This window comes from Eurosta solidaginis, chromosome 4 (assembly GCF_040869045.1).
Source record: "Eurosta solidaginis isolate ZX-2024a chromosome 4, ASM4086904v1, whole genome shotgun sequence".
Classification (NCBI taxonomy): domain Eukaryota; kingdom Metazoa; phylum Arthropoda; class Insecta; order Diptera; family Tephritidae; genus Eurosta; species Eurosta solidaginis.
Genome location: NC_090322.1, coordinates 231,205,860 through 231,220,098, shown reverse-complemented (window position 1 = coordinate 231,220,098; position 14,239 = coordinate 231,205,860). Strand labels below are relative to the sequence as shown.

General features: G+C 36.6%; 1 protein-coding gene across 8 annotated transcripts in view; it reads left to right on the top strand.

Moving 5' to 3' along the window:
• Window positions 1-14,239, top strand: part of shakB (shaking B) — an 840,660-nt gene that overhangs the window by 741,792 nt on the left and 84,629 nt on the right. For 2 of the 8 annotated variants that reach the window (XM_067785026.1, XM_067785025.1), the window contains exon 2: window positions 10,009-10,982. The exons of 3 other annotated variants lie outside the window; for them this stretch is intronic. In XM_067785026.1, the coding sequence (XP_067641127.1) occupies window positions 10,623-10,982 (360 nt within the window). In that variant the 5' untranslated portion in view covers window positions 10,009-10,622. Of the gene's footprint in view, window positions 1-9,949; window positions 10,983-14,239 lie in introns of all 8 variants that reach the window. 3 more of the 8 variants (XM_067785022.1, XM_067785021.1, XM_067785023.1) reach the window with 2 other exon arrangements.

The following is a 14,239-nucleotide window of genomic DNA, read 5'->3' as shown; positions in this document are numbered from 1 at the left end:
AAAAGTCCGTGTTAAGCAGACATCGAAAACCCTTGTTTTTTTAAATAACTTTTGAACATTTATAACGAGTTAAATTTCGAAATTAGTATCTTATAACTGGCAGTTTTGCGCATCCGTTGATACCACTTTCGACCATATCCGACCAATTTTCGACATGAACAATAAATGGCATAAACAGTCTTAAACGAGTAGAAAATATAGTAACGCTCCGGACGCCGCCACCGCCGCAGCGCCGTTATTTTTGACTTTCGGCGGCGGCGTGCGAAAAACGACCCTAATCGGAGGCGGCGGTGGCGTTTATCGGCGGCGTATATCTCTAGCTCGTAGAACGTAGCTAATGTACCTAATTTGTATGTAAATAGTATGTTTATTTTCCTTGAAAATTTGAGAAAAAATCAACAAAAACTGTAAATATTTAGACTTCAATACACACAGTTCGTAAAATATGCTTACATTCAAACTGTTGTATCGCATATCCCACGAAGAGCTTAGTATTTTATTGTTGTTGACTGCCAAGACTTAACGGCCAGCAACTAATAATATAGTGTGAGATTAACAAATAACTATAGACTAAGACCCGGTTTTCAGCTTAAACTAAGTTTACTTAAATTCTAGTCAAATTGTAGCTCCAGTTAAACCACTGAGCAGTTTTTCAGTCTCAGTTTAAGGCCGCCCTTGGGGTACGCTTTTTTGTGCGGCAACATTGGTTTTTTCATTAGCTAGATAATTTGTAGATACGACAACAGCTGGATTTTGTTTACCCAACTAATATGGAAAAAAATCTACAGCGAAATATATATCTAGTTCCGGAAGTGATATCGAACATCATTATTTAATTATTTCTAAACCAGATAGTTCTCGAGTTGATATCCAACTTCATTCTCCAATCACTATCCAACTTTTGAGACATTTTTTAAATTAAAAATTTTCGATTTGATCTCCAACGTCATTAATATTTTCCAATTATTATCCTAATTTCGAGAGATTTTGAGAAATGTACAGTTCTGAAATATATATTCAACACATTTCTCCAGTTGATATCCTACATTGCATTTCGAGTTGAGATGGAGTTGAAAAAAATCTCCAAGGTGGTAACACCAAAACTAACAGCTATTTATTGTAAGAAATAAGCACGAGGTTGATAGCAGTAATGAAGCGCAATTTATCAAAAATAAATCATATATAAATTATTTACTTCGAAGATCCTGGGTTCACGTAGGTTTTTCAATTAGTAGAAAATTTGTCCAAGCGAGATTGCAACTCGGCAGTGTTTGGTAAGCACTCTGAGTGTATTTCTGCCATGAAAATCTACCAGAGAAAACTCACCTGCCTTGCAGATGCCGTTCGGAGTCGGATAAAACAAATAGGTCCCGCCACGCCAATTTTTAGGAAAAATTAAAAGGAGCACGACGCAAATTGGAAGAGAAGTTCGGCCTAAAATCTCTTTGAAAGTTATCGCGCCTCACATTTATTTTTTTTTTTTTTTGAGCTATATAATTTCACCGTGGTGTGATGGTAGCGTGCTCCGCCTACCACACCGAATGCCTGCGTTCACACACCGGGTAAAGCAACATCAAAATTTTAGAAATAAGGTTTTTCAATTAGAAGAAAATTTTTCTAAGCGGGGTCGCCCCTCGGCAGTGTTTGAAAAGCAGTCCGAGTGTATTTCTGCCATGAAAAGCTCTCAGTGAAAACTCATCTGCCTCGTAGACGCCGTTCGGAGTCGGCATAAAACAAGTAGGTCCCGCCCCGCCAATTTGTAGGACAAATAAAAAAAAAGGAGCAGGACGTAAATTGGAAGAGAAGCTAGGCCTAAAATCTCTTCGGAAGTTATCGCCCCTCACATTTATTTATTTTTTAAATTATATAATTTCATTTTATTTTCGTGAAAATACTGTAGTATGGAATCTTACATTTGAGACCAGTTAGAGAACCACAAGTTGTTAATTAAATTTTTTCAACTTTAGTAATAGCATTTTTTACTTTATAAAAATTCCCTCTTTTGCTGAGTACGGTATGATTCTCGAGTTGAGCCACTGGTTCGAAACAACTCTTGAGATTTTGGAAGTATGCCTAGTATCAACATGAGCTCTAATGGTACTCAAGTCAAAATGCTTGTTGGGTATATTGGACGCCATTTCGAACGAATGCAAATAAATGATAGGTTAACTAGAGCTTAACCCGACTAGATCGGCCGCTTAAGATCAGCTTAAACTTCAGTTAAACTTAAACTTCAGTTAAAGTAGACTGAAAAACTGCAGAATAAGTTTAAGCGTAACTGACAAACTGAGTTGAACTTGTACTGAAAAACCGGGCCTAAATTGTAAATAATTCTTCGAAGAGCGGATTGTTTAAACATGGATTAGTTTCCATGCTTGTAAATCGATTTGCAGCATATGGTGAATTGACTAAAAGCTTTTGGGTATGCATACGCAGGTCCGGACTAAGAATGTGGAGGCCCAGGACGAAGCTACTAATGCCGGGACTTTTTGAGGATATGATCATGAAAAATAACATTCCTTGCGTTAGATATCATACTTTTTATATCACCATGTAAAAACTTGGGTGAATAGTACATTATAATACAAGTGATTAGGCAATAAATGCTTTGGATTTCATACATTTGTATAGTGTAGAAATTTGAATGATACATTTCAAATGCTTACTACTTGCAAAATTCTTTTCGAATTTTTTTGGCTGCAAATATTTTAATAATATTCCAAAATCATGCTCACGCAATACAATTAGTGAGTCGATTAACCCCCTTATATGAACAAAGTAAATTTTTAGTTATTTTAATTTTTGAGAACGATATTACACTTGTGCAAGTTGTTGCCATAATTGACAGGCATAAACATAAAACAATATTTGAGTTAACAAATGTGCACTGCAGATTGTTTTTTTTTTTTTTTTGATGATATGGTACAAAAACCACTCTGTGGATTACTTTACCGCTTTTTGTGGAGATTTGTAAAATGTTTTATTTGGATCAACGCGAATGTCAAAGTGACTTTCAAATCTCTGGTATATTGTTAAGTTGTATAGCCTTAATTTCGATTCACTATGATGCCACGAGCATCAGTTCACTACTGAAATTTAATTTCCAAGTTTCCAAAAAACTAGCCTTAAGAGACAATTTTGCCTCCAAGTATCAATAACAGGAATAACGGGGTCTGATCAGAACTTTTTGCTGAAAACTTTCAAGCTGCCTCTTCGTTTATATGGAAGGCTTCTGTTTTTGATTTAACAAATGATAGCAGAATAGTCGAAATATTACCAGCTGTTCGTTAGGTGATCGCAAGTATATGAAAAGATTTAAAGGTAGAATCATATCTTGGAAGAATTTCAAGCTAAAAGGTAAAGCCGTCTTGTTGGGCTAGTGATAGGAATTTTAGAAAAAGTATCGATACCGGTGCTCATATAAAATACTCCGATCAAGGTATCGATGTTAGTACTCATACTCAGTAAAATATATCGAGTATACTCGATCCAAGTGAGTACGTTGGAATTTTTACCAAAAGTGAAGTAACTTTTTTTTTTAAATCAGATCGAGTGGTTTGAATTTAATAGAAAACAAGTAAGGAAGTATAAGTTTGGACGAAACCGAATAGTTTATACCTATTTGTGTGCTCTTACATATATTTTAAGGATACGTTTAAAGAAAAACATCACGAATATTATTTAAAAGATTTTTGATTGACTTATGGTGTTTAAAAAAAAAGTTTTTCAGTTAGAAAAAATTTTCCTAAAAGGGGTCGTCCCTCGGAAGTGGTGTTAGCAAATACTCAGAGTGTATTTCTCCCATGAAAAGCTGCTCAGGAAAAACTCATCTCCCTTGCAGATGTCGTTCGGAGTCACCATAAAATATGTAGCACGACTCAAGTTGGAAGAGAGGCTGGGTCTAAATCTCCTCGAAGGTAAATCGTATATTTTTGCACTACCAAATCTATACTGGCTATTGTTGTAACAATGCTTCGCTCCATCCAATAGGTGCGGCCACTCCCAAAATTTCATCAATATCATCTAACGGGAGTCCAAGGAAACCTGCAGTTTCAACAGTAGTGTACCATAGAGAAAGGGGTGTTAGAGGCGTTGGTTCCACATAGCAATTAAAAAGATGGTTAGTGTAATGTGGGGACATTTTGCAAGCAGGACATATGTACATTATGTATGTTCGGGTTGATTCTGGACAGGTAAGAGTTTAACCTGTTAGGCCTCTTTAATGAGATGATGGGAAGCTCAGGTTTCTGTGTGTCAGAAACTGTTTATTCACCATAACATTTCTCTCCCTAATGAGGAATACTCTCGCCTCACTATATAGGTGGTACTCTGGGGTCATATGAAGACAGCCCTTATCGGTTCTGAGACCGGTGTTTTAACAGGCCTATATTTTCTTCCAGTGAGTAACCTTTAGGTTTTGCACCCATATCGGGGAGGCCTAGCATGCAAGCGGCCAATTATTTTGTAAGAGGTATTGAGCGTCTCTTTATCTTTATTCCAAGTGCTGCCGGCAAGACATTTGACAATTTTGGATTCTAGATACAATTTCTGATGCATGCTCGCCAAAATGTAGATCCTGATCGAACGTCAGATGACATTTGTTTTGTGTATGTTGTAAATAAGACCGCTTATGATTTGGTCGGTAAAAATGTCAGGTTTCGCGAGTAGAAACAGCGGGAGAAATAAGGTACATAGTTGTTTATTTTATTACATGACTCATTGATGGGTGGGCCGGGAGCTGTAGCCATTATCGTGAAGTCATCGACGTAGGAAACAATTGCAACTCCTTCTGGTGGTGAAGAGAGCTGCGATATATTGAAGTTAAACAAAAGCGGGTATAGAACAGGACCTTGTTTAATTTTTCTGGGTTTAGATGTTACGTTCCCTAATTACACCGATGTGTGCATACCAGACAGATAATTTGCAGTCCACCTTTTGAAATTAGGAAGTAGAGGAAAAAGAGGACCCTTACAAGTCTTGCAGTAACGTGCCGTTTTAATAAATTTATATTGGCGGCGCCGTGGTGGGGTGGTAGCGTGCTCCTCCTACCATTGTGAAGATTCTGGGTTCAAGCCCCAGACAAAGCAACACCAAAAATGTATAAACAAGTTTTTTCAGTTTGAAAAGAGTTTTTGAGCGAAAACTCATCTGCTTCGGAGTCAGTGTAAAACATGTAGGTCCCGTACCACTAATTTGTAGAAACAATTAAAAGGAGCCTGACGCAAATTGAAAGAGAAGCTCGGCCTAAAATCTACGAATTTTATATTGCGTATCGTTACTTTTTTACACTCTTCAAGTTTCACCACTTTATCAGTATTTGTTGAAGCATTTTTGAAAGTAGGCGTAGATATAGTCTGGCTTCGATCACTTTCAATACCAATGTATCGTCGACGTTGCTGTAAAAGTTATATTGCATAACAACTTAAAATGTATTGAAATTTTATGGAGGTAGCAGCTTTTCATAATGCAGTTAGTGAATCATACTTTTCTTTTGCACCATATGCAGAAATCGTCTCCCATTCCACTATTATCAAAAAGTCGATTTAAGTTAAATGGAGAGCTTTTACCGCATCGTCCACGATCTAAATTTATGCTCAAGTTGTGGTGTTAATGGACTGAACTTTGTTGATCTTAAACATGTAGACCATCGGCACTTGGTAAAGTATCGAGGAAAAGTATTGAGGTAAAGCATTGATACTTTACTCAGTACTTGGAAAAAAGCATTGAGTACGAAATACTCAAGTATTTTTTGGAAAAGCATCGATACTCAGTACTCGTATCGTTCTATCACTTGTTAGGACTACTTAAATGTGGTGAATTGGGCCATGGCTTCGTCTGCTCTGCTCTTGTCTGTATGGCTCTGTACGTCATTCAAACTGCTGTCGTACTTGGCTCGGCTGTCCCACGCGAACCTCCGTCAAACTGAAAGTAAAATTACAATCAAAAGATACACCAAAGAGATTAGTAGAGCCGTTGACGTCGATATTTATTGTTTACACCCACCTGCCATTTTGTAAACACTTCCGTTGCCGAAGACAATTTCAATATGAAAAGATTAAACCATAAATGGGACAGGATACCAGCCAGTGGCATTTGACTGTTGAATTGATTATAATACTTTTCTCTCAACGTCTCAAAGAGTTGTCAGGACTAAATAAGTGTTCTGCTGTTGAAACTCCACGTGCTTAATAAACTAAGCTAGGTTTTCCCCTCGATCTTTTTATAAGTTCATCCTTTTATTTGCAAACGGCGTTAATCCACAATTTCAACCAATCAATCCACAATTTCAATCTGAATATCTAGGAGAAAACGATTGCTATTATGTCGTCCATTCAAAAAATCTAAGATGTATTGAATTTTTGGTTTTATTTTAAAGTTCTTACTAGACTTACACAGCCAGCCCCCGTGATGTAATCACCACACCGAATATCCCGTTTTTTTAATTAGAAGAAATTGTTTCTAAGCAGGGTCGCCCCTCGGCGACTTAATTAGTTCGGATGCTTACACAATTTCCAGTTGTAAATGAGTAAGCGTCACTTGAAAATAAGAATAGTCAACTGTAAATGAGAAACCGTCATATGGAAATGAGATTTGTAAATTGTTAGACTAAGCAATTGAAATTAGAAAGATTCTAAAGAAAATGCGAACTCTTCGTATGAAAATTAGAAAAGTCAATTGTAAATGCGAAAGCGTTATTTGAAAATGAGAGTAGTCAATTGTAAATCAGAAAGCTACAAATGAATATTCAAAAGCGTCATATGGAAATGAGAAAAGTCAAGTATAAATTAGAAAGCATACACTTAATAGGCGAGAGCACCACTTGTAATTGCAAGAGTCTCGTACATTCATTTATTCGTCGCGATATCAGTGTTTGGAGTGCCATCGATCGACCGACGTGGGGTCCGTTTAGCATGAGTGCATGCGCTGCTTCAGTAAGGTCAGCCTGTAAACGATCGGAGGAGTGGGCGAACGATTTAAACGCCTAATTTTGGTGGGCCACCCATTCGAGAATCCAGTTATATTTTGGCCTACGTATGTAGCTCTGGTTCAACTCGCAGGTTGACGTGTTTGTTTGAGGCATTGTTCAATGTTTTTCTATAATTTTGCCTTGCTCGATTATTGGCTAGAAGCTGAATTTTTTGAACAGTTTTACTTGTTTTCATAGATCTTTGACCGTGAACCATCTCCTATTATTTCTCTATTCTTGCTGCTTGTTACTTTTTTGTTACATTCGATTTAATTGGTTTTTGAAATTGAATACACCTAGCCCATTCTAAATAACCTTTCTCGGAAAGTTATTCCTTATCTTCTTTCTACGAAACACTATTTAGAACTGGGCTGTCTGTGCAACTACTTTTAGGCATTAGAGTCCAACGCGATGAAGTGGTATACCGGTCGGAGGTATCGAGCTTCGCTTGTTTTCATAATGCAACAATGTTTCTCATTTCCGAAATCGACATAAGCGAGGCGGATAGCTCCAAATAACCACCAAAAGCTTACCTCCTTAGAAAAACTGAGGAATATAAGATAAGGGAAACGGACTTCCTGTGGACCGAACAGGATGATTGCGAGGTATCACGGTCCATATGTCCATGCTTTGATAGGGAAGCCACTAGCTTCCTTCTGACGATAAACAAATCTGCCATGAAAATACATACAGGTCATATCGCTATCGCACCAATGCTCCAACAGAGGCGCATACCAACTAGCTCCCTCCGCAAAAGCCGTTAAATTGAGAAGAAAAAGGTTTCGATTCATCTCTTTCTCTCCCGATGTCCAGAATTGCAAACAAAACGACTCAGATTTCTGGGTGCATGGTTTTTCGACAGTCTGGCAGAGGTTGGAAATGTGAATCTTTCACTTCTTCTTGGGTTTATCATAGAGGGAAAATGCTTTGTTGGTAAGCGCTAGTCCAGCGAATAATAACGTAGCGGCTTCGCTGGCTAGGGCATATTGCGCGATTGAAAGATAATGGATCCGACACAGAAAATAAATTTATCATAACCTGCCTATGGAAGCAGAGAAGAGGTCAGCTTTCACTCCATTGGAAGGACCCGGTGAAAAACGATTTAAATTCCCTCGGTGTGACTTATTCGCGCCAGTAAACAGTTAAGCGCAAATTAAATTAATAAGTGAGTAAGAGGAAAAAGTGGGAAATTCCCACGCACTCCCTTTTCACCATACCTAACATTACCAAATAAAATTTTGTCAGATGAAAAAGGCTTGACCTAAACAAACATAAAAACATAACATAACCTACCCGCTATCGTGCGAATTCTTTTACCTTGTACTCAAAAAGATAATTGTAGCTACAGATACAAACTCTGATGGTACAGTCTATTATCCATTCCATCTGAAGTTAATTATCTTCAAATTGGTATAGCTGGCGTGATTTGTTAAGCACAATGGCCAAAATCACGTTGGCGCTTAAACGCCAATTAGTAATGAAAGATGATGATATTTTGAATAATAATTTGAGCTCCTTTGTTTTAAAAATTCCAAATTTTGATTAAATGTCGCTTCTTGAATTGTCTTAAATTACACAGCCCGACAAAATTAAAAAAAAAATTTTGCTTCTTTGAATTTATCAACTTATTCTAGTTAATTTGGGAGCGCTGAATTCAAATCTGTAATAAGTTTTGTCTCTATCAGCTCTAGTTTTCATAATATAGCTTTTTTATGCCCTCCACTTAACTTATGACCTGAAAAAAAATTTGGCCAAAAAAAATTGAAAAAATGAATGATTGTTGGCGATAAAAATATTGTAAATGAAGCTTTATTTCCACGTGAAAAGATCATCCTACCACCGTTGCACATCAAATTGGGACTCATGAAGCAGTTTGTTAAGGCTCTGAATCGCGATGGGGAATGTTTTGCATATATTTGCAGCAAAATGCCTAATCTAAGTAGAGATAAGATTAGAGCAGGAGTTTTTGGCGGTCCCCAAATAAGGCAGTTTATGAATGACAACGATTTTGATAAGTCAATGACCGAAACTGAACAAAATGCGTGGGCATCATTCGTGCAAGTTATAAAAAAATTCTTGGGAAATAATAGAGCTCCAAATTATGTTCAATTAGTGGAGAATATGCTGGATAAGTTCAGAGACCTTGGCTACAACATGAGTATTAAAATCCATTATTTGCACAGTCACTTGGACTGATTTCCCGAAAATTTGGAGAACAAGGAGAAAGGTTTCACCAAGATATCAAAATTATGGAGAATCTGAACCAGGGAAGGTGGGATACACATATGATGGCAGACTACTGTTGGAATTTGCAAAGAGACTCTGATCCGGCTGTTCATTCCAGATTGTCTTTTAAAGGAAGCTTTACATTCTGTAACTAGAATTATATATATATAAATTATATTTTTAATGCTTTGTGAGAATTTTTTTTATTTTAATAAATCTGTATGAAACAGTTTTACTTCTTTTTATTTTTTTTATATTCCTATGGAAAAGTTTTACTTTTTAAATACTTAAAAAATTTGGGCATTTTTTTTTGGCAATAACTACAACAGCAAATAAAAAATTTTGAGGAAAAAAAATTTGGAAAAAAATTTTGGGTAAAAAATTTTTTTCCGAAAAAATGTTTTTTTTTTGGCAACTACTATAGCTGTAAATAAGAAAATTTGATTAAAAAAAAAATTTTGAAAAAACTGACAGACAGTCAAAAGTGGAGGGTATAAAAAAGCTATATCATGAAAACTAGAGCTGATAGAGACAAACTGATTACAGATTTGAATTCAGCGCTCCCAAATTAACTAGAATCAGTTGATAAATTCAAAGAAGCAAATTGAGTGTTGGCCTGTGTTATATAAAGGCAACAAAATCGACATACATGACAATACACAGAGATGTTTTCTACTTACAGGAGAGTCATTCATTTTCATACTCACTTCGTGTATTAAAATATGAAATCATAAGTACCCCATATTTTATCTTTAGCAGTTCCAAATTGGTAAATTTTTGTGTGCCTTATTTAATGAAACTTTTCCGTTTCGAAGACGATAAAATAAAGTGAAGTGCTACACTGCCACAGTCATACTTATATTTATATATGGATATTTCAAAATAAGTGTATTAATATACATACATGAAAACAAAAAACAAGTTTAAACGATTAAAATGCAAAATTTTTTAAAACTTACGAAAAAGCACGAATCATTTATTAAAAATCATAAAAATTTCAAGTGCCATTGTGCGTCTGCCTTAAATTCAGATGAACTAAATGAAATAAAAAACTATAAATATAAAGCAAAATGTAAGTGGGGATCTGCGAAATATAACGAAATTCCTATGAATACCAAATACGTCACATTAAAACTATGGGACCGGCGCGAAAAAGAAAGAACTCGTAGCAAAAAATTTTACGGAAGTTGCATCCAACCGCGACTTTCCAACGAAACAATTGAAAATTTTACTTAAACTAAATTTTTGCATACATGCAAATACATAAAACAAAAATAGAGTGCATACAAAATAAATTGAGGTTGAAACTAGTTACATGCATTAAAATAATTAACATAATCACGAATACGATAAAGAAAAAAAATTCACAACAAATAGACACAATTTACCTGTTTCATATCGCTCGCGTTACGTTTTCGTTAAGCGAAAAATGTTAGATGTTTTTCGTGGATTGAAAAACCTTGTAAAGGTCAGTCACGTTAAAACCGATTCGCCAGTATTCCGTTTACACTACTCAATTACTGTGATGATTTTGATGTCCTTCTCTTTGATTATAACCACAAGACAATACGTTGGTAATCCAATCGATTGTGTTCATACAAAAGATATTCCAGAGGATGTACTCAATACATATTGTTGGATACATTCGACATATACCTTGCTCGAATATTTCAATAAGAAGCAGGGTATATCCGTACCTTATCCGGGTATTGCCAATTCGGATGGAGATTCTTACACAAAAAAACATTACAAATACTATCAATGGGTGTGTTTTTGCCTATTTTTTCAGGTAGGTTATAATAACATAAGTTATATATATAATATATTAATTAAATTGTTTACAAACCTATATAAACGGAAGAGCAGAATCTATATATAAAATTCAAATTATGTACGTATGTATAGATCGAGTTGCGTCCGAAACGGATCGATCGATCACAAGCAAATTTGCACAACCCACTAGAAGCCTTCCAGGGATGGTCATAGGCTAAAAATAATTTCAATATATAAAAGGGGCGTGGCACCTTCCATACAAATGGAATCTTTTTTATTGCAGAACTCTGAAGGTATTCATGCTAGAACATTGAAGTTCAGTAAGGAGTTATATGAGTTCAATCCCTAACACAACCAAGAAAATGTGGGGCGAGGGATAAGGGGCCTGGCACCTCCCATAAAAATGGAATATATCATACTGCATATCTCTGGATGTAGTAATAGTAGGATAATGAAAATTGATAAGGAGCTATATGTCGTTAAGTCCTAACACCTCCAGTAAAACGTGGAATTGGTGAAAATGGAATTTTTCGATACAACTTATCAATCCACTGACACAGTCGTGGAAGAATCCCAAGCTGTGCATTATCCGATTGAGTTTCTTAACTCCTTGGGGGGAAGGAACTCCTTCTCATCGACTGATCCTTAAAAGAATGTCTATGATAATTGTGATTCGTAATTTGGATCCTCCGCGCTTATGTAATGGGAAAAGGCTTATCATCACAAAACTTTTAACGCATGTCATTGAAGCAATGATTTTATCGGGACATTTCGAAAACAACACAGTTTTCATACCAAGTATTCCATTAATACCTACAGATATGCCTTTAAATTTTAAACGCCTCCAACTTCCTATTAGGTTAGCTTTCGCAATGTCTATAAATAAAGCTCAAGGACAGTCATTAGCTGTGGTAGGAGTCAATCTAACCAATTCATGTTTGATCCATGACCAATTGTATGTAGGTAGCCTGCTCCGGAGTTGGCTCATCGAAAAATCTTTTTATTTATACTCCAAATATTATAACAAAAAATATTGTATATTCTATGGTTTCAGCAGTACCTAAATTCGCAAATACACAACGTTAAAATAAGTTTAAAATTTGTGTTATTTATTTTGCATATCTTTTTAGAAACATGGGGTGAAACCCACTGGCAAAAGCTAGTATCGACTTTGTTTGAACAAGACCTGTAAAATTTCCATTAACATTAACAATCATTAATTTCTTTGCTTTTTTATTTTTTTTTTTATTAATAATTTATTTTTTTTTGCATGAATGAATTAAGAAAGTAATCAGAAACAAGTCTAAGCACGGGCGAAACCGAACATTATGTATCCAGCGTGATCTCTCGTACATATATTTATCAAGTACACATTTAAAGAGTAATTTTAAATGATATTGTTACGAATTTTGTGAAATTCCGCTTATTCCAAATCTTCTGCTAACGTTCGTATCGCTAAACTGTTGAATAAATAACTCCAATATTCAATAATGTAAAAATGGTCTTTATTATACTACACTAAGACTTGACTTCACAAACAATAGCGTGCTTAAATCAAACTGATTACTGCCTACTCAGCTTTCGCTCCTTTTGTGTTCTATGCTGTCTTATTCGCATACTTCTAGGCGTTTCTTCTTCTAGAATTTACTACTTAGATACCAGCTATAAACTTACTAGCTATAAACTACAGATGCAGGTTTATAGCCTCATGCATAGCCATATGCGCGTGTATATGTGAGTAATTATGATTGCATACTTTTGTGAGTATCTCAGATATATGCATGTGTTTGTGTGTATCTCTCCGCTGTTTGTATGCACATATGTGTAGACATAATGATTTATTTGTTTATGTGCATACAAGTGACTGCATTCTTTCTGGGAAATTCTTTCCTTCATTTTTGTGCGTCCATTTGGTTTTGTCAATGCCTTTGTTTCTCTCGCAGGTACTATTGATTTCGCTGCCTTTGACCTTGATGGTCTTTGTCCAATTGCGTCCACCAGCACTCTGCTGAACCCTTTCTCCAAACTGAAGTTAAGTGGCACATCCTTGTTCTTATAGCGCATAATCCTACTCTGTATATCGATCTTGATGTCATGGTCAACCAAGAAGTCGACTCCCAATATGACTTCATCAACGATCTCCGCCATAACGAATTTGTGTAGAACCGTGACCTTTCCAATTGAGACCTCACATAACATTTCTCCCTGTACTTGGTTGTACTCGCCAGTGACCGTACGCAATCTTGCTCCAGGTAATAGTTTTACTCTCCTGTTGACAAAATCAGGTCGGATCAAGGAATGAGATGCGCCCGTATCTACAGTCAGTACACGTTATTTGCCATCCACATTTCCTCTGACGGTAAGACTGCTCGAGTTTCTTCCAATTTGCGAGATATATATCACAGGACATTCAATGGCTGGGGCAAGTTTTCGATATTTACATCTGACTCCCTCTTGCTTATCTCCTCCAGCTTTACGTTTACGACCAGCCAAGTTGGAATTACCAGGACCGGTGCTGCAATGACGTGAAATGTGATCCGGGTTACCTCACTTGAAACACTTCATAACTCCAGCATTTTTCTGTTGTGATCCCCTCAGTGCTTCCAAAATTGTGTATACCCAATCTGGCCTTTCTACTTCCATACGGCGCGCTTTGAAAGCTGGCTTACACAGAAGCGGTGCTGTTTCCGAATCAGAGCATGTGATACCGTTTTGTGAATGTAGGTTTTGGGTTTGCGAGTGTCGCTCGCTTCGTTTCAATATCCCGTATTCCATTAATAAAGCTCTGGACTTTTACCCTTTCGGTGTAGTTCACGTGTGTGTCCGCATTCGCTAAATGTGCCAGCCTTTCAACATCCGACGCAAACTCTTGCAATGTTTCACCAGGTCTCTGGAAGCGGTTCAGTAACTCCATTTGTTATATCTGTCTCCTATGCTCGATTCCATATCGCCGTCCAACAACAGCCATCAATACTTCATAACTCTTACGTTCGTACTCTGAGATAGTCTGTAAGATCTCAGCAGCTGGTCCTTTCAATGCCACGAACAGTGCAGCAATTTATCTTCAGCATTCCAGCTGTTCACTGTTGCGGTCTTCTCAAACTGAAGCTGGAAAGGAACAGAATCGTCAAAGCATGATGTTTTTACCTTTGGATTACTCGCTAAAACTGCTGGGCGATTTAGTTGCAACTGCTCCATGCGACCTTATAATTCATCGACTTCTGCCTGAAATTTAGCGATTCTTGCATCCTGCGCTTCCAGCTTTGAAGTTAC